General features: G+C 37.9%; 1 protein-coding gene across 19 annotated transcripts in view; it reads left to right on the top strand.

The window, feature by feature from the left end:
- Positions 1 to 21,834, top strand: part of MLLT10 (MLLT10 histone lysine methyltransferase DOT1L cofactor) — a 233,864-nt gene that overhangs the window by 121,434 nt on the left and 90,596 nt on the right. For all 19 annotated transcript variants that reach the window (XM_027073587.2, XM_027073585.2, XM_027073590.2 and 16 more), the window contains one exon: positions 17,130 to 17,225. In XM_027073587.2, the coding sequence (XP_026929388.1) occupies positions 17,130 to 17,225 (96 nt within the window). The remainder of the gene's footprint in view (positions 1 to 17,129; positions 17,226 to 21,834) is intronic.

A 21,834-nucleotide genomic window follows, 5' to 3' on the forward strand; every position in this document is an offset into this window, starting at 1 on the left:
TTTTAAATAAATTTTTAAAAATGTTTATTTATTTTCAAGACAGCACAAGACAGGGGAGGGATAGAGACAGAGAGGGAGACACAAAATCCAAAGCAGGCTCCAGGCTCTGAGCTGTCAGCACAGAGCCCGATGCGGGGCTCAAATCCAGGAACTGTGAGATCATGACCTGAGCTGAAGTCAGATGCTTAACTGACTGAACCACCCAGGCACCCCTTTAATTAAAAATTGTTTTAATTAAAAAAATTTTATTCCTAATTTTGCTTAATAATTTTATTTATAAAAGACTGGAAGAAAAGTCAATAGGTGTTAACCATGATAGCTCTACTATATTTAGCTTTTTTTTTTTTTAAGACTATTTCCTAAATATTGTTTAGTTCGTTTTTAAATAACTTATATACCAGGTTATTTTTACCTTTCTATTTTTTCTTTAAGTTTTTTAAATGTTTATTTTTGAGAAGGAGAGAGAGCGAGAGAGTGAGCGAGCGTGAGAGAGAGCATGCATGAACATGAGCAGGGGAAGGGCAGACAGAGAGGGAGACACAGAATCAGAAGCAGGCTCCAGGCTCTGAGCTGTCAGCCCAGAGCCAGAGGTGGGGCTCGAACTCATGGAATGTGAGCTCATGACCTGAGCCAAAGTCAGATGCTCAACTGACTGAGCTACCCAGGTACCCCTTACCTTTCTATTTTAAAAGATTTTAATATTACAAGAAATTTGTATGAATAGTACAATGAACAGCTATGTAGGTTTAACCTAGATTCAACAATTGTTGACATTTTACACCACATTTGATTTATCTTTATACATATGCATAAAATACAGAGACATTTAAAAAACCTTGTGTATCCATTTGAGAATTAATTGCTTACATGGTGACACTTCATCTCTAAATAGGCATGCATCTCCTAAGGACATTCTTCTACATTGCTGCAATGTAACTATCTTACTTAAGAAACATAACATTAATGTAGTAGAAAGTCATGTATTATATTATTCATTAATTATTAATGTTATAAATGATCACCTATGATTATATTTAATATATTAGTGTAATATAATATAATACCACTTTGATATAACATTAAATACTTAGGAAATAAAACATAATTAATTATGAAATATAACCACTATTTAATACATAGTCCATATCCAAATATCTCCTTTTGTCCCAGTAATAGCTTTACTTTAATAGCTGATTTGAAAAATTGACTCAGGATAGAGTGAAGTATCAGATATTGCATTTAGTTATTTTTCTTTAATTTGCTATAATCTAAAAACAGTCTCCAGGCTTTTCTATCTTTTTGACATTGATATTTTTCAAGAGTCCAGACCATTTGTTTCACAGATTATCCTTCTCCAGGGATTTTTCTTATTTATTTACACCTCCTGATTAGATCCAGGTTAAATATATTTGATAGAATTACCACATAAGGGGTGTGTTGTTCATAGCGCATCACCTCCTTTAAAAGAAAATATCATCATATCATATTCTTTTACTGGGGATGGTATTTAGAAGCCAGTTCTGTTTGGCGTGTGTCCCTGTTTTACAATGGACCCCTGCCTGGAAGGGTGATTTGAGACTTAGATCAGTCCTTCTTCTCTGTAGGCCTCTTGCATTTGACCAGTATTGGCAAGGACAAAACCCTTGTCTCAGATGCTGTTCTCACACTGGCCCCCAGTGCTTTCCAGTGGAGACTGTTGATTTGGGGGTTTACTTGCTACTTCCTTCTCCCCTCACACATACTGTTACCATGCATGTCTTTAGGGCTTTGTCCCAACCTGCTTGTATTTTGGAGTTCATGGCGATATTTTGAACAATTGGTTTTGTTGTAAATGTTAGTCCACGGATTTTGGTTTTCTTGTTTAAGCTGTTTCTTTTTATGTGGGGACTCAGATTGGGAAACTGTATGCTATATGCTGCCACCAAATTCCCTTTCTTACTATTTTATTTTTTCTTATTTTAAAAGGAGTTTTCTACTTGTGTAATTTTATCATCTGTATGTATAAAGACTATAGATTTTTATATGTTAATTTTATATGCTACTACCTTATTGTATCATGTGAGGTATTTTTATCACTGATAATTCACGCTATCATTGGTTCACGTAAAATTTTATTTTATTAAAAAAATTTTTTGAAACGTTTATTTTTTGAGAGACAGAGACGGAGCATGAGCTGGGGAGGGGACAGAGAGAGAGGGGAAGTCACAGATTCCAAAGCAGGCTCCAGGCTCCGAGCTGTCAGCACAGAGCCTGATGCAGGGCTCGAACTCATGAACCATGAGATCAAGACCTGAGCTGAAGTTGGACGCCTAACCGACTGAGCCACCCAGGCGCCCCTGATTCACTTAAAATTTTAAAGGGGGTATTAACCTCAAGTGATAATTTGTGACAGAAGTAGTACAAAGTAGTTTTACAATACCTTAGTGTGTTATCAGATCTTTTGTGTCATAATAGCTGTATCTTAAAAGCAAGTGATTTTTGTTGTTGTTTTTCACTTCACAAATAGGCAGTATCAGAAACAAATTGATCTGAAACTTTTAGTTATAGCATTTCATTTAAGAGGGGAGAATGTATGGAAAAGAAGTATGTAGCATATAGACAGAACATTTTAATAAAAGCAGTTTGGGGTAGCTCTCCAGCCACTTGTACTTCTCTGTACAAGCTTATTTTTGCTTCTCCTATGGTAATGATAATGCCTTGGGCCCTATATTTCTCTCTCCATAGCAGTTCTAACTCCTAATTCTGTTTATTATGATAAAATACATGTAACATTTACTATCTGAACCATTTTTTTTAATGGAGCATCTCAAGATTTTTTTTGTTTGTTTTTTTAGACAATCCTCTAATTCTTTTTTAATGAATTTTTTTTTGTTTTTGAGAGACAGAGCATGAGAGAGAGAGAGAGTGGCAGAGAGAGAATCCCATGAGGGGCAGAGAGAGGGAGAGAGAGTGCAGAGTCTGAAGTGGGGCTCTAGCTCACCCAAAGTGGGGCTCCAGCTTAGCTAAAGCAGGGCTTGAACTCATGACCCATGAGATCATTACCCGAGCCAAAGTTGATGCTTAACTGACTGCGCCACCCAGGCACTCCAATTTTTTTAATGTTCGTTCATTTTTGAGAGAAAGAGTGAGAGAGCACAAGTGAGGGAGGAGCAGAAAGAGAGAGGGACACAGAGAATTCAAAGCAGGCTCTGTGCTGTCAGTGCAAAGCCCGATGAAGTGCTTGAACCCATGAGCCATGAGATCATGACCTGAGCCAAAGTCAGAAGCTTAACTGACTGAGCCACCCAGGCGCCCCTATCTTAACCATTCTTAAGTGCATATAGTTCGGTGCACTGATAGCTGTGTCAGGACAGCAACAAGTCTAAAACCTCAATGCGCGTGCTTTGCCAGAGATTGAAAATGGCAGAATCATCAGTTACAGAAACTTCTAGGTCAAATGCATAATGAGGGGCCCTAAAGGTAGAGAATATAGCTTGCTGCACAGATTCCAGCACAACCTGTTGGTTTGGGCTCCTCTCAAAGAATGCATATTTGCAGGAGAGCTGATATAAAGGAACAAGTAAAATGCCAATGAATCATATAGAGGCTTTAATACCTAAAAAGTTCAACAAGACGCCTAGTCTCCTTTTTGATAGTGGAGTAGGGTATCGAGACCTATGACGGATCAGACATTGTAAATCTGCTCACATAGTTCCAAATAACTTCACTTGTTGAGCAGGTCCCTGAATTTTATTGTGGTTTTTCACCTGGCCTTGGTGGGAGAGGTGTGATAACATTGAAGGAAGAGTGTTGAGAGTGATTCTGCTGACTCAACAGCCCATAGCGAAAGCTTTGGAAATCAGAGGATAGAGAGACACTACATCCTGGCATACCTATTGGTGTGACATTTGGCAAGGGGATTTAGATTGTCCTGAGGAAGCGCTGCAGACTTCTATCGGAGGCCTTGCAGTATGCACATGAACTGACTTGATCCTCTGGTTATAAGTGGTATGGCAAAGAAGGCATTGGCAGTGTCCAGGACAACTTAGCAAGTACCATCAGTCCTTGTAATAGATTAAGTCTGTAGCAGCTGTGACTGTGAGAGCAATAACTAACTCAGTTGACAGTAATTTACTATTGTTAAGTCTCTAGCTCCTGTTCACCTTTTTTTTTTTTCCAGTGGCCTTGCAAGGTTTTTGTGTTGAGATAGCACATCTGTTACTGTAAGTCTTTAATCAAGGTTGTGGTTTCCCTTTGTCCTCCTGGAATTTCTGTTCCATTTCTCTTGGGCCACTGAGGGAAAGGAAATGGTTTGGGAAACTATTTTTATGTTCCATTAGCACTTCCTGATTGGGGGAATACTGTTTGGCACTTACAGGTGGGTAATGACAAGCATATAACACAGGAGTTTGTGAACTTTTTCTGTAAAGAACCAGATAGTAAATATTTTAGTCTTCGCAGATCACATACAGCCTCTGTCACATATTCCCTCTCCCCACCTCCACCCCCTACCATTTTTAACAGTTCTTTAAAAATACAAAGATTATTGCTAGGTTGGGTGTCATATCAATTCCTGCTACACTTTTAGGTATATAAGCAGCACAAGAATAGTTAATTACCCAAAGGCTTGGCCTACAAAGTCATGTTAGCATCCTTGCCCTACTGAATCTGTCCACTGAATCCTAGTGCCTTTTTCTTTAATGGCCCAGATAAGATAGTGATCTGGGTATCTTCTCTCCACATTCCTCAGCATACTTGAATGGTTATATATGGTCATTGATTGATTCCTTCTTGGTGACAGGGAAACCTCATCGCCATCTCTAATCATTTTTCTTCTTCACAAAACTGGTGTTGCCTTAAAGGATGAGGAGGTTGGGGAAGAGTGAGAGGTTGTGGGGTTAGAGAGTGGCTCTGTACCATTAAATATGCCTTTGTATTTACTTTCAATTTTGAAAGGCACGGTGACTGCTCATGAGCCACTCAAATAAATTTCCCATCTTTTCAGAACTTACAATGCCCTGTTAAGTGATGTCCTTGTGATCGATGCCATTTATTTCAACCCTTGGAACCCCTTGACTTAGCAGCCAGATTCTACCCTTTGGTTGACTAGATCTTGGCTTAACATAGTGGGGACCTCTTTTGGAGAGCTTGCCTTAATCTGGAATATCTGCCACCCCATTACTAAAGTAGCCTCTCAAGTTTTCACGTACTTTCAGTAAGGTGGTAGTTTCATAAGGGCTGGGAGAGTGTTTCAGGGTGGCTTTGCCAACTGGTAAGAATTTAGCTAGATTTCGCATTATCCAGTGGTGACCTGTATCACACTGTAAATGCTCTGTTAGTATTTTAAATCCAATCTGGGGCATTAAGAGCCTGAATACTAGTCAAGGTCTCAACTGTAATTTTCCATGGGAATTGGTTTATCTCTGGAAAATCTCCCTGAGAGGACTGGAACTGCCTTTAAACAGCCAGGACCTACTGAGATCTTTCACTGTCATCTCTAAATGAAAATCAAGTTGGCAGGATAGCCTGCAGGAGGTGTTTTGCTACAGTTTTGCTGATGCCATTCTTCCTTCAAGTGAATCAGAGTTTTAAAGATTTGCCTCTTTTCTGTCCACTATGGTTGCATGCTAGCTTTCCTCCTTTCCTATTCAGTAGAGGTCAGTGTCTCTGTAACTGTTACCTCAAGAGGGTTGGAGCATTTTGTCCTCCAAGGATGAATCTATATCAATAGATCATAGAACCTATGAATGAATCTTACTGTTAAAGTTGGATGGAACTGAAGCCAACTGGTGTATTGTCAAGGAAGTCTTTCTCTCTGGAGAAGGTTTAGCAACCACCAGAACATCATTTGGACAGCTCTCTTTGTATTTCCCAGTTCTCAACCTGCAACCATCTCCTCAAATCCTTCTCCTTATAAAACAATAAAATGGAGGACAGTTTATTTACTGCCTGATTGCCCACATAATTTACTTGATAGGTTTGTTACCCGTTCCCATAGACTTCTCTTGGATCCCATTAATTGGCCTGTGGCACCCTTATCCTTACTTTTCCAGAAGCCCCTCTCTCTCTCTAATGGCGTCGTGTTCTCATCACCAAGCTGTCAGGCGCAGTGAAAGAGGTCCATGATTACCCTACTTGTAACTGCTTAGGAGACAGAAGAATTCTGGGTCAGGGATGAAGGCCAGTTTGTTACTTACATGAGTCACAGGCCAGAGTATCAGTATTTTTGTACCATTCCCCCAAGACCCAGTTTCCATAAGGCAACACAGAAAGGGCCATGTGACATCTGCTTATGCCATCTGTTGCATTGTAGTGGAAAAACCTGGAGTTTAGGGCATCTGAATCTTTTCTAATGGACAGTAAGCATGGCTGCCCTTTGCTCCTAAGGTAGACACTCTGTCTTACGATTCTGTTCATTATACAACCTTGAAAAGATAGTCTAAAACAATGGGTTAAGGCATTGCCTCTCTCCTAAGACATGCAGAGAAAACAGTAGAGACTCCTATAGAATTGTCTCCCAACACTTAATAGTTCTCAAATTATGAGTTGGCTTAATATAGTGTTAATTTTTCATTCACAGCTAAGTCCAAAACCGGTGATCTTGATTGGCAGACAGCTTTCTTCCAGGTCATGAATCGGGAAATTAGGTTCTTTCCGTCTTATGATTTAGCCTTCTTTTCTGTGTTGCTTTGATGGCTGCCATGGTCATTTGCATTAATCTCTGGAAGAGGAAGGAGCATGGACACTTAATTGTTGGGGGCTGTTAAGGACCATGCCCAGAGGTGACTTCCATGCTTTTTCATTCAGATTGCATTTGGCTAGAACCCAAAAGTTCTATAACTGCATATAACTGCACAAGAAACTGAGGGAAGTGTCTAGTTATATATAGTCTCAGGAAGATAAAGAGATGGGTTTGGTGGATAGCTGGCATACCTCATTTTAGCCCATTCTTTTTGTTAAGTCATAGGTAATTACAAAAACTAGAGAACATTTTAACCATTTCAAGTTAATAATAATAAAAAAACCCAAAACCCACTCCTGAATCTGCCATCCAGAAATAGTCATCATTCTTACTAAGTAAAACATTCTACATGTCATTTTTATACATACATGTAGAAACATTAAAAAGGATGGTTAGGTTGATAAAAGTTATTTTGTTAAGATGATGTAATGCTGTTAATACTTAAAAAATATTAAAGTCAGATTTAGGTACATAGAAGAAAAAGTGAAGCAAAATAGATACCACAATTGAACTTCAAATAAAATTTCCTTATCACAAAGGATATTATTTCCGTAAATATAACTTTAAGTTTAATAATGGATATTATAAAAACAAACACCATTATCTTTCCAGTTTAGATGCTCTCAGCTGTTAGAGAATATTGCTAAAGGAACAGGAAATTTATTATTTGGCATAAGAAGTTCAGAGGCTAGACTTTTCTAGATTGTTAATTTCACAATAGCCGGTCCAAGAGTGGCAGGGCATTGTGTTTTTGTGGTTCTTTTGGCTTTTCTGGGCATGATTGCCAGGTCGCTGCAGTTATTCCCAGGATCTTGACCTAATACTTGAACATCCGAAAGCAGGAAGGGAGTACCTTTTTAAGAATGGGATGTTCAGTTCATAGTCATCTCACAGAAAATGTCCCCTTCTGTTTTATTATCCCAACCCAAACCTATCCCAGACCTAAAGCAGTCAGTGGCTAAGGAGAATAGATTTATCTTAATTGACTCAGACACACCCATGTTCCCTGTCTGGGTTGGAGTATGAGGCCACTTTTATCAGTATATGAGAGAGTGATTAGCCAAAGAAAATCCCTTCTACAAGGAAGGGATTTATGTGTAATTACTGTTTGGTGGCAAACTATTATGTTTCTGACTAAATGCTTCAAAATCTATATTGAGTTCTGCTATAAAAACCTTAGCAACCCCATTTCTGCTATCCAGTGTTTAAAAAAAAATTTTCATGTTACATTTTTCAGGTTTGTAAAAACATAATCACTTCCTCAGAGTTCTGTATTCAGTTTGTTAGATGGTCACTACCAGGCCTCTTACCACAGTTTCTCCAGTAAGTTTTTTATATCATCTCTTAAATTGATTGAGTTTTATTGTCAAGTTTTTTCAAAAATAAGTTCTTACAGCCTGTATTCTCTTGAATTTTTTCATAATGGGAAATCATTCCTGCCTTAACTTTAGAATTCTTCTTCCATTCTATAGGTTGCCTTTTAGTTTTGTTTCCTTCACTGTGCAGAAGCTTTTTATTTTGATGTAGTCCTAATAGTTTATTTTTGCTTTTATTTCCCTTGCCTCAAGAGACATATCTAGAAAAATGTTGCTATGGCTGATGTCACAGAAACGTCTGCCTATGTTCTCTTGAAGGATTTTTATGGTTTCAGGTCTCACATTTTGGTCTTTAACCAGTTTTGAGTTTATTTTTGTGTATGGTGAAAGAAAGTGGTCCAGTTTCATTCTTTTGCATGTAGCTGTCCAGTTTTCCCAACACCATTTGTTGGAGAGACTGTCTTTTCCCCATAGTATATTCATTCCTCTTTTGTTAATGATTAGTTGACCATATAATTGTGGATTTATTTCTGGGTTTTCTGTTTTTTTTCCATTGATCTATGTGTCTTTTTTTTTTTTTTTAATGTTTATTTATTTGAGAGAGAGTATAAGCTGGGGAGGGGTAGAGAAAGGGGGGCAGAGGATCCGAAGTGGGTTCTGTGCTGACAACAGTGAACTTGATATGGGGCTCGAACTCACAAACCCTGAGATCATTACCTGAGCTGAAATCGGACATTCAACCTACTGAGCCACCCAAGTGCCCCTGTGTGTCTGTTTTAAAAAGATTTTTTTTTAACTTAAAAAAAAAATTCTTTTAACTTAAAAAAGAGTTTTTTTTTTTTTTAATGCTTATTATTTTTGAGAAAGAGAGAGAGAGAGACAGAGCAAGCAGGAAAGGGGCAGAGAGAGAGGAAGACACAGAATCGGAAGCAGGCTCCAGACTCTGAGCTGTCAGCACAGAGCCCGACGTGGGGCTCGAACTCACAGACTGTGAGATCCTGACCTGAGCTGAAGTCAGCCGCTTAACAGACTGAACCACCCAGGCACCCCTCCCTTTTTTTTTTTTAAACTTTTTAAAAGTTTATTTATTTATTTAGAGTGAGAGAGAGATAGCACAAGTGGGGGAGGGGCAGAGAGAGAGGGAGACAGAGAATCCCAAGCAGGCTCCACATGGTCACCATGGAGCCTGACCTGGGGCTCAGACTCACGAAACTGTGAGATCATGATCTGAGCTGAAACCAAGAGTTGGATGCTTAGACTGAGCTACCCAGATGCCCCTGTTTTTAATGTCAGTACCGTACTGTTTTAATTACTACTGGTTTGGAATATAACTTGAAATCTGGAATTTGTGATACCTCCAGTTTTGTTTTTCCTTTTCACAATTGCTTTGGCTATTCAAGGTGTTTTGTGGTTCCATATAAATTTTAGAATTGTTTGTTCTAGTTCTGTGAAAAATGTTGATATTTTGATAAGGATTGCATTAAATGTGTAGATTGCTTTGGGTAGTATAGACATTTTAACAGTATTTGTTCTGGGCGCCTGGGTGGCTCAGTCGGTTGAGTGTCTGACTTCAGCTCAGGTCATGATCTCACACTCCATGAGTTTGAGCCCCGCGTCGGGCTCTGTGCTGACAGCCCAGAGCCTGGAGCCTGCTTCAGATTCTGTGTCTCCCTCTCTCTCTGCTCCTCCCCTGCTCATGCTGTGTCTCTCTTTGTCTCAAAAATAAATAAAAACATTTAAAAAAAATTTAACAGTATTTGTTCTTCTGACCCGTTTCTTTACATTGTTGTGATTTTCTTTCATCAGTGTTTTATAGTTTTTCAGAGTACAGGTCTTTCACCTTTTGGTTAAGTTTATTTCTAGATATTTTATTAATTTTGGTGCAGTTATGAATGGAATTGTTTTCTTAATTTCACTTTCTGCGACTCCAATTTTAGTGTATAGGAATGCCACAGATTTCTGTACAATGCTTGATTTTGTATGCTGTTATCCTCTGGTGGTTTTTCGGTGGAGTCTTTGAGTTTTCTATATGTAGTTGTCATGCCATCTACAAATAGAGTTTTACTTCTTCCTTACCAGTTTGAATGTCTTTTATTTCTTTATGTTGTTTTATGTGGCTAGGACTTCCTGTACTGTGTTGAATAAAAGTGGTGAGAGTGAACATCTCATCTTTTTCCTGACCTTGGGGGAAAAGCTCTCAGTTCTTCACCATTGAGTGTGATATGGGCTGTGCGTTTTTCATATAAAGCCTTTATTATATTGAGGTAGGTGAGGGCTAATAAGTATTTTTGCCTCTTTTGGAAGCCAGAGGGAATGGCAAGGGTACAGTGTAAAATTTCAGCTAGGGCGGTATAAATTTTTTTGTAAAACCCCAGATTCAGCTCTCTTTTTAAATGCTTGATTAAATGCCTTGTACTAGGTTTTAATCTGTCAACTATGTGGGATGGCTCATTCCTATGGGAGAATACCCTGATTTTATACAATTCATTCTTAGCCTAGATCCTTCCTTGACTTCCAAAGAGTCAGCACCTCTTCACTCTTCCTGTTTTTGTATCCTACTTGTTCCTTTTTCTGCTCTGAAGCTGGTATTACTCTTTAGGCAGAAAAATAACAAATTAAGGGGGCAGGAAAGCAAAAAGATAAAAAGATCTCTTCTTTCCAGATTTGGGAGTTTTTGTGATATTCTCAGAATTCTAAGGAATTGGAAGCAGGATGAAGAGCTGAATTCTATAGCTCAGACTGGGACAGTTTCTGCTCTTATTTCTAAAATTTTCTGTTTTATTGCTGGTTGCCAGTTTTTGTTTAATGCATTATTATTTTCTTACATATAAGTATTATCATAACTTAAAAAATTCATTCATTCATTCATTCATTCATTCATTCATTCATTCATTCATTTATAGGGAGAGGGAGGGAGCGTGCGTGTGTTGGGAGGGACCGAAAGAGAGTCCCAAGCAGTCTCTGTGCTGTCAGCAGGGAACCGTGAGATCATGACCTGAGCTGAAATCAGGAGTTGGATAGGTAACTAGGTAACCAGCCTGAGCCACCCAGGCGCCCCTGTTAATGCATTATTATCTGCTTTTGTCGTCTCCCCAGTTTCAGTTACTGTTGGGTTTGTTGTTTCATTTCTTTTTTTCTACTGGTTTTTGTTTGTTCATTTGTTTTTTACTTGGTTAACGTTGGAAATTTTGGTGGGATTTTACATCACCTAATTTTTAAGCGCTTGAGAGTTAGTTGAACATAGGCAACTTAATAGAAATTCACTCAGTTCCAATACAGAATTATGTTATATTAAAATAACTCATATTCATTTCCTTTCTTTTTTAATTTTTTTAAATGTTTTTATTTATTTTTGAGAGAGAGAGAGAGAGAGAGAGAGAGACAGCACAAGCGGGGGAGGGGCAGAGAGCAAGGGAGACACAGAATCAGAAGACACAGAATCTGAGCTGTCAGCACAGAGCCTGACACAGGGCTCAAACTTGTGAACTCCAAGTTCATAACCTAAGCCTAAGTCAGAAGCTTAACCAGCTGAGCCACCCAGTGCCCCCGTTTTCTTTCTTATGTTATGGCTACACAATTACTTTCTAATATTCGGCTTCCTGGTGAACTCTTCTTGGCACTTAGTAATAATGAAATTCTTTACTACATACCAGTGAACCTTTGTTAAAAATTTAGATTTTTTTCTGGAAAGTAACCTCCCGCCTGATAATGCATTCCTTCTAGAATTCACTTTTTAACTTACAGCAAACATTTCTGTCAGTGGTTCACTGATTATATGTGTACTTTCAAAATTCTCTAAGATCTCTCTGATTCTTTTGGGTCTAAACACATGAGTTTATTTTAAGGGTTATCTATTGTTGTGTACTTTAATTTTCCTTAAAAAATTTTTTTTAATGTTTACTTATTTTTGAGAGAGGGAGCAGGGGAGGGGCAGAGAGAAGGAGACACAGAATCCGAAGCAGGCTTTAAGGTCTGAACTGTCAGCACAAAGCCCACTGTGGGGCTCGAACTCACGAACTAACTGTGAGATCGTGACCTGAGCCGAAGTCGGACACTTAACCAACTGAGCCATCTGGGTGCCCCTTAATTTTCCATCAGGAATTTCTTTACCCATTCCACTTTGCACACAAGAACTCTAAACATAGGTTAAAAACTCCTGTATCATTGTCCTTAAAAATAGTTCATTCTGGAACTAAAGCTACTTTAAAATTGAAATTTTTTTCTCCCTTCTTTTCATCTTTTCCTTCCTTTCTCCACTCTTTGACCTTTCCATGTAAAAATTTCTCATCATAGCTAACTTGTCCATTTGTTTTTTCTTTAAATTAAAAAAAGTCTGCTTTTTAAAAGTTTCTTTTAAGTTTCTTTGAGGGTGTGGATAAAAGAGTCTACTCTGTGATTAAGTGACTTGGTTTATAAAAATAGGTCCTCACAGGGCTCTTTTAAGGATTAAATGAGATATATGTATTTGTATGGTTCTGATTATTTTTATTGTTAGTTGTGCTCACTGATTCAGTTGGGAGTGACACTGGTTCTGACCTATGGCTTTATATAAAAAATATCCAATACTGGTTTATTTCCTTCTGGTTGTTTTTTATTCATGCATATATTAACCACTTTCCTAAATCTCTAAGCATTTCTTCAGAACATACTAATTTTAATGGCCATTGTATGGTTTTATAATGATTTTTTCAGTCACATCTCTGTTGTTGCATACTCAGATTGTTTGCAGGTTTTTCTCATGGCAAATAGTACTGTAATAAACAGTATTTAATCCTTTGTTCACCTCCTAGAGGTGAAATTTCTAGGACAGAGAACATTTTTATGGTTTCTAATTCTTTTAAAATTGTCCTTCCCAATTTATACTGTCTCTAATATATGCAAGCGCTCATTTCACCATAACCTGAGCAACATTGGGTCTTACAAAAAGCAAAACTCAACAATTTTGATTACTAGTGAGAGCAAAATACTACCTTTAATTCTTTAAAGGTTGAGTTTCACATTTTTTGTTATTTAGTGACTCTGTGTCTTTTGTGAATTGTCCTTTTTACATTGTTCTATGGCATTTATGTGTATATATGTTCAGTGATTTGTAAAAAAAATTAAACAGTGCTGAAAATGTAGAACATATTTATTTTACTCATTTTCCAAATTTTTGCTTTTGAAAGGTTTTTAAATTAATGTAGAAGCATTTCAAATGTCAGTAGCTAAACCTGCTTTTTCCCTTTATAATTTTTGCTTTGTTTTTATATGTAGAAAAGAGTCTTTTCTTTTTAAAAGTTAAAGATTTCAAAAATACTGTCTTCCCATCCATTTAGGTTATTTTAATTATTATTTAGCTCTTTAAAATAATCCATCTGGATTTTATTATATTTTGAGTAATGTACTTTTGCTCAAGTTATTAACCAGTTTTTCTAGTACCAGTATTAGGTAATTTTAGTCTTTCCTTGCAAATTTGGAACCCTTCCTTATCATATACTAAATGTTTACATATAACTGAATCTTGTTCTACAGTTTCCTCTTGTTGTGTTGATCTATTAAAATCAGCCTCTCTCTTTTTAAATTTTTATTCATTTTAATGTTTATTTACTTTTGAGAGAGTGCAAGCAGAGGAGGGGCAGAGAGAGAGGGAGACTCAGAATCCCAAGCAGGCTCTGTGCTGGCAGTACAGAACCTGATGCGGGGCTCAAACTCGTGAATGTGGAGATCCATGACCTGAGCCGAAATCAAGACTCGGACGCTCAACCAACTGAGCCACCCAGGCACCCTTTTCTTTTTTAAATCTTATTCCAAATTTTTATTTAAATTCCAGTTAGTTAACATACAGTGTAACGTTAGTTTCAGATGTAGAATTTAGTTGCTCATCGCTTACGTAGAAGCCTAGTGGTCATCAAAACAAGTGCCCTCCTTAATCCCTGTCACATATCTAATCCATCCCCCTACTGTCCTCCCCTCCAGTAACCCTCAGTTCTCTATAGTTAAGAGTCTGTTTCTCGGTTTGTCTCCCCTCTTTTTTTTTTTTCTTGCCCCATGTGCATTTGTTTTGGTTCTGAAATTCCACATATGAGTGAAATCCTGTGATGTTGGTCTTTCTCTGACTTACTTTGCTTAGCATAATACTCTCTAGCTCCATCCATATCATTGCAAATGGCAAGATGTTATGCTTTTTGATGACTGAGCAATATTCCATTGTGTATATATGCCACATCTTTAGCCACTTACCAGTTGATGGAAATTTGGGCTCTTTTCATAATTTGGCTATTGTTGATAATGCTGCTATAAACATTGGGGTGCATGTATATCCCTTAGAATCATTATTTTTGTTTCCTTTGGGTAAATACCTGGTAGGGCCGATTGCTGGATTATAGGGTAGCTCTATTTTTGTTTGTTTGTTTGTTTGTTTTTTAAGTTAAACCCCAGTGTGGGGCTTGAACTCAAGACCCTGAGATTAAGAGTGGGATACTGGATACTGACACCAGACTCCCCAGGGTAGTTCTGTTTTTTAACTTTTTGAGAAAACTCCATATTGTTTTCTGGAGTAAAATCAGCCTATCTCTTTAGTGAATATAATTGGACTGTTTTGATTCATATCTTACAGACTAGTGATATAATCTGTTCACAGTCTGTTTCCACTGAACACTTGCAATCCTCATGTCAGGATACCTTTCCTGATGTACCACATAGAACCAGAATTCTGTGTAATTCCATGATGATTTCTGTATGTTTGTATTTTCATACATGTACATGTGCATTCTTTGCCTTTTACTCCCAAGCAGTTTCCACATTTTAAGAGTTTGTTTGTCTACCTTGTTGTTAGTCAGGGTTATTTACTATTAAATCATCCCATCTCTTGTAGAGTAAAACCTTTGAAGAATAAAACCCAGTATGGGAAGGAGAACATGAAGGATAAAAAAGCTTCTTCATTAACTTTATGGGAGAAAAATATTGATACAGAACTTAAAGACCTGGGATCATTTGAACCTCATATTTATAAGTTATACTGTAATTTATACTTTCTTTAACTCTCATTACCCAATTGTGTATTCTAGTCTTGTTACAATTAGCTACTGTTGCTTGGTAAACCACCCCACAACTTGTAGTGGCTTATAACAGGCAGTGCTCAGCAGGAACAATTCATCTTGCTTCCACATGTTATCAGCTGGGTTTCCCTATGAGACTATATTCAGCTGGTGGCTGGCAGGGTAGTGTAAGATAGGCGTTTTGTTTGTTTGTTTGTTTTTATTCTTTTGACATTTTAAGTCATCTTACTTTCACTAAATTATTCCAGCAAGGTAGTCTTATCCATATGTCTGGTGTTAGATGCTGCTGGCTATGGGCTGGGGTACTTCAGTTTTTCGCCACAGGGTCTCATTCTCTACTTCTCTACTCATTCTCAAGCTGTCTGTATCAGAAAGCTTGAAGTGGTTACTTACATGGTGACTGGAATCAAAAGGGCAAAGGTGGCAGCCATCTAAGACTTTTGTAAAGCTTTGGACTCCTGAACTTGTACATCGCTGTGCACATTCTCTTGGCCAAAGCAAATCACAAAGCTAATGTAGGTTCATGGGGGGGTGGGGGCGGTGGAGAAGGGGACATGTTATGATGGGAGGAGCAGTGACATCCTGCTACAAAGAAACAGAGGCAGGATTCCTTGGTGGTCATTACTAAGATCTGTTGCAATGAAAACGTAACTCTATGTATTCTTTTATTTTTATTTTAAAATGTTTATGTTTGACAGAGCCAGTGCGAGTGGGGGAGGGGCAGAGAGAGAGAGGGAGACACAGAATCTGAAGCAGGCTCCAGGCTCTGAGCGGTCAGCCCAGAGCCCCACACAGGGCTCAAACTCATGAACCCTGAGATCATGACCTGAGCCGAAGTCGGCCGCTTAACCCACTGAGCCACCCAGGCATCCTTAAAATGTAACTCTTTAAATAATAGTAAGTTTTACTCCCGATCCTGATTTTTTCAATTCAGTTTCAATTCTTTCAATACAATTGAAAACAATTTGTTTAAATTTTTTGTCATTAAATAAAGTTGGTCTCCTAATATGTAATTAATTTCTAATTTAATTGAATTCTTTTTATATTTAATTCATCAGTTTTAGTACTTTAAATTGCAAGTAGCACACCAAAACTTTAAATGATTAAAAAAAATTTTTAAGTTTATTTTCAGAGAGAGAGAAAGTGCAAGTGGGGTAGGGCAGAGACAGAGGGACAGAGAGACTCTCAAGCAGGTTCCATGCTGTCAGTGTGGACTGAGATCATGATCTGAGCCGAAATTAAGAATCGGACGCTTAACTGACAGAGCTACCCATGCACTCCTAAATTATTTTTGTTTGAGATAGCTGATTCATACATTTTTCTGAGTAAACCTAGGAAAAAATTTCTTAACCTAAGTTTCTGTGGCCTGGTTTCCAGTTTGTGGGCCATACAATTTAATGCATAGTGATGTAGAATCTGACACTATTCTAATGTGATAGTGTATGTCAAAGTGCTATGAAGTTTTAAAGTGCAGTGTATAAAATATACCAAAAGTATTTGATGTTTTTTTGTTTTGTTTTAAGTGTTTATTTATTTTGAGAGAGTTGAGGCGGGTGAAGGGAGAGAGGGAGAGAGAGAGAATCATAAATAGGGTCCATGCTCAGCACAGAGCCCAATGTGGGGCTTGGTCTCATGACTGTAGGAACCTGACCTGAGCTGAAATCCAGAGTCGGATGCTTAACCGACTGAGCTACTGAGGAACCCCTTTGGTGTTTTTAGGTAGAAAAAAATATAGGTTGCCTGATATAAATGTATCAAATAATTATAGACTTCAGTTGTTTATATATTACTTTAGGTTGGTCAAGAATAAGGGAGCTGAAATCACTTAAAATAATTTTTACCCGTGTTACTATACATCTTAATGTATAATAATACTATTTTACTAGTATTGTTTATCAAATAATATGAATACAATCAAAGGAAGTAATGTTTTATTATTTGTCAAGTATTCATTAACATTTTGAGTTACTAAACAGAATTATGAAAGAATCTAATCTTTATATACATGGTTTATGATTTAAATTTAAATTGGATTTTATTTCTGTGTGTTTCTAGAAATATAAAGAAAAGGACAAACACAAACAAAAACACAAGAAGCAACCAGAGCCATCACCTGCGTTGGTTCCTTCTTTGACTGTTACCACAGAAAAAGTAAGTTTTAAGTGCCATATTTTGTTTTATATAATAACTAGTTATGTGCTGGCTTTTACCTTTAAGAAGTAATATCATTCTCAGTGTCCTGGTTCCCTTTAACTTTTCTTACCTCTTTAACCCTACGTTAAACACTTTAGGATTCCCATTTCTTAGTCTTTTATTTTACATTCTGTTTATACTCAGTTCTGAAAAATAGTAAGTAAGGCTAACAACTTGGGGGGCATCATTGAGATTAAGAATTTAGGCTATAGAGTGGGCTTTGTTCACCTGTGATTTTGAATTCTGGCTTCACCACTGAGTGTTAATTAACCTCTTTGTAACTTTGTTTGATCATCTGTAAAATGGGTGAAATAATTATTGGAATTGAATAAGATAATATATGTAAAACAATTACAACAGTATCTGGTTCATAGGAAGTATTATAGTAAATGTTATATGTGCCTAATGTGAAAACAAGTGTGGACAGGGAAAGGTGCTGGGACATAATGAGCAAGGAGCGGGGAGAACCACAGAAGGTGATACTGGCCAAGGGGCCAATCACGTAGGGCTGTGCAAACCAGTGCAAGGACTTGGTTTTTGAGTTTGATTCAAAAGCCAGCCATTGGTGCATACCATCTGACTTAGGTTTTATTAGGATCTCTGTCTGCTTTGTTCTGGATAGACTAGAGAGTCAAGGATGGAAGCTGGGAAGCCCTTAGGAGATTATTATAATAATGCAGAGAGAGATGGTGGTAATAGGGGAGGTGGTGAGAGGTTATGAGAATTTGAATTTATTTAAATGTAGAACCCACGTAGCTTTCTCAGAAAGAAGATGAGACGTGTGAGAGAAAGAGAGGATCCAAGGAAGAGTCAAAGGGTGTTGGACCAGATAACTAGAAAAATGCAATTGCTGTTAACAAAGATGGGAAAGACTGTGGGTGGGGTGTGTTAGGTTGAGGACAAGATGAGGAATTCAGTTTTGGATATGGTATTAGTGCTCTCTTGCTTCCAGAACAAATGTAGCAATTTAAAACAATATAAAAGTGTTATCTCCCTGTTCTGGGGGCTGGAAGACTGGTGGGCTCAGCTGGTTCCTCTGGATCTCTCAAAGCTGGCCTGGGTTCTTATCTGGGAGCAAGAGCTTCTAAGCTCATTCAAGTTGTTGATTTACAAAAAAAATTTTTTTAATGTTTATTTTTTCTTGAGAGAGAGACAGAGTATGAGTGAGGGAGGAGCAGAGAGAGAGGGAGACACAGAATCTGAAGCAGGCTCCAGGCTCTGAGTGTTCAGCACAGAGTACGACACGGGGCTCGAACTCACGAACTGCGAGATCATGACCTGAGCCGAAGTCGGACGCTTACCGACTGAGCCACCTAGGCACCCCCAAGTTGTTAATTTATGTCCATTTTATTTCTGGCTCTCAGCTGCGGTCTGCCCTTAGCTTCTAGAGGCTCTCTTCAGCCCTTACACGTATGTCCATCCGTCTCAGAGCCAGCACTAGCCTATTGAGTCCTTCCCATACTTGGGATCTCTCTGACTTCTTCTCTGCTGCACCTTTTCTGCTTCTGCCCACAGAAAGTTCTCTTCTTTTAAGGGTTCATGAGATTAGAATGGGTCTGCCTGAAAAATCCAGAATAATTTTCTTATTTTAAAGTCTGTAGCCTTACTTAAATTAGCAAAGACCCTTTTGCCATGTAACATAACTTATCACATGTTTTAGGGATTAGGATGTGGACATCTTGGCTGGGCTGTTTTGCCTACTTTAGGGTTGAAATATTTATTAGACACCCAGGTAGAAATGTTAATTAACCAGTGGCATGCATAGTGTAGCATTTGGAAAATAGGTCCAGACTATGGGTATAATTTTGGCAACTGTGTGCATAAAGAGTTTACGTAAAGCCATGAGAGTGGGTGCCAGTGGAGGAGTGAGTGCAGGTGGTGAGGACAAGAGGCCTTAGGACACCCTACGGCTGCCAGTATTGAAAGGTTTTGGAGCAGAGGTGAAACTAGCAAATAAGACTGAGAAGAGGGCCAGAGTTTGGAAGAACACAAAGAAGATGTGAATATGCTGGAAGTGAAGTTAAAGAAAAGGAAAAAAAAAAAAAGTTAACTGTGTCATAATAATATAAGGACTAGCTATCATATTTAGTTACATGGTAATCTGAAAGTTCTAGTTTGAACTTTCTAGAATGTTAAAAATGGAAACATACAATATTTTACACTTTGTCTTCTTTCACTCGGCATACTTTGAAATTCATCCATGTTGTGTGTATCAGTACGTTCTTTTTATTGCTGACTACTTTTTTTTTTTTTTTTAATTTTTTTTAACTTTTATTTATTTTTGAGACAGAGAGAGACAGAGCATGAATGGGGAGGGTCAGAGACAGGGAGACACAGAATCCGAAACAGGCTCTAGGCTCTGAGCTGTCAGCACAGAGCCCGACGCGGGGCTTTAACTCACGGACCGTGAGATCATGACCTGAGCCGAAGTCGGCTGCTTAACCGACTGAGCCACCCAGGCGCCCCAATTGCTGAGTACTTTCTATTGTCTGGACATACCATAATGATTATCCATTCAGTAATTGATGGACATTCAGATTGTTTTCCAATTTTTGGCTATTAACAAAGCTACTAGGAATATAATACAAATCTTTATATGGACAGATTTTTCTTGCATAAATACCAAGGAATGGAATAGCTGGGTTACCTGGTAGGTGTAGCCTTAAGTTTTAAAGACACTATCAAACTATTTTCCAAAATAGTTGTACCATTCAATGATTCTGCCAGCAGTGTATCAGGGGTCTGTTCCTCTACATTCTCTGTACTACTTGGTATGGTTTAATTTTGGCATTTCTAGTGGGTGTGGGGTACTTTCTCTTTGAAGTTTCAGTTTGCATTTCTTTAATGATTAAATTATGTTGAATGTCTTTCCATGTGTGTATTTGCCATTTCTTTATTTTCTTTGGTGAAGGTCTGCTCAGATCTGTTCATCACCTGTCTTTTTTTATTGACTTGGTTTGTTTTCTGAATTTTGTGAGACAACATGTGTTCTAGATGCAAGTCCCTTATCGGGTACATTATTTGCAGGTATTTTTCCCACTCAGTGGCTTAAGCAGACATTCTTCTTCTTTTTTTTTTTTTTTTAATGTTTATTCATTTTTAATAGAGACAGAACAGGAGCAGGGGGAGGGGCAGAGAGAGAGGGAGACACAGAATCCAAAGCAGGCTCCAGGCTCCAGCCCCAAGCTGTCAGCACAGAGCCCGACGCGGGGCTCGAACTTGTGAACTGCAAGATCATGACCTGAGCTGAAGTCAGATGGTAACTGACTAAGCCACTCAAGCGCTCCTTAAGCAGACATCTTAATTAAATGGTTAGTATATACTTTTTTTAAATATGTTTTCTTCTAGAAGTTTTATATTTTCATCTTTCACATTTACCCTTTTGAGTTAATTTTTGCTTATGTGACTTATACATCAGAGTCCACTTATTCGAATTATAGATACCCAGTTTTTCTGGATCACTTGTGAGACAGACTGTTCTTTCTCCACTGAATTGCCTTTACCCACATTTGTTGAATCCCACTTGACCATATATATATTGGTCTCTTTTTGGAATCTGTTCTCTGTTGATCTGTCTGCTTTTGCATTTTTTAAAACTAGTATTCATTCATTCATTCATTCATTCATTCATTATTTATGTGCGTGAGTGCATGAGTGTGAGAGAGGAACGGAGAGGGAGGGAGGGAGGGAGGGAGGGAGGGAGAGAGAGAGAGAGAGAGAGAGAGAGAGAGAGAGAGAGAGGGAATCTTAAGCAGACTCCATGCTCAATGCACAGCCCAATGTGGGGTTTGATTCCCACAATGCTGGGATCATGACATGAGCAGAAATCAATTCTTGGATGCTCAACTGACTGAGCCACCTAGGTGCCCCTGTCTTTTACATTTAATACCACACTATCTTGATTACTGTAGCTTTATAATAACCAGTTAGGTCAGGTAGGATCCATTTTCCAACTTTGTTCTCTTTCAAAGTCATTTTGACTATTCTAGGTTCAGTTTTTACGTGAGTTTTAGAATCAGATTGTCAAGTTGTTGAAATAAAACTGCCTGTATTTTGATTCAAACTGCATTGAATCTACAAATCATTTTGAGGGAGAATTAATGTCTTTAACAATATTGACTCTTCTGATTCACGAACACAGTATATCTCTTTAATGTATTTTAATCTCAGTAACAAGTATACAGGTTTTATAAATCTTTTTTCAGCTCTGTTCCTAAATGTTCGATGTTTTTTGGTGCTGTTATAATCTTTTTTAAGGTGTAAATTTCTGATTGTTTCTTACTAGTGTATAGAAATACATTTTTGTAGTTTTGTATGTTTATGTGGTGTCCTGCAAACTTGCTGAAAATTCTTATTTCCAGTAGCTTATTGATTCCGTGGGATTTTCTTCATAGATGATCAGGCCAACTACAAATAAGACCGTTGTACTTCATCCTTTCTGGTCTGGATGCCCCGTATTTCTTATTATATTGTTAACTACAAGTGGTGAGAGTGAGCATCTTTGCTTTATTCTTGAAATTAGGGGGAAAGTAATCTTCTAACATTGTATATGATGTTGAAGTTTACT

This window comes from Acinonyx jubatus, chromosome B4 (genome assembly GCF_027475565.1).
Source record: "Acinonyx jubatus isolate Ajub_Pintada_27869175 chromosome B4, VMU_Ajub_asm_v1.0, whole genome shotgun sequence".
NCBI classification, from domain to species: domain Eukaryota; kingdom Metazoa; phylum Chordata; class Mammalia; order Carnivora; family Felidae; genus Acinonyx; species Acinonyx jubatus.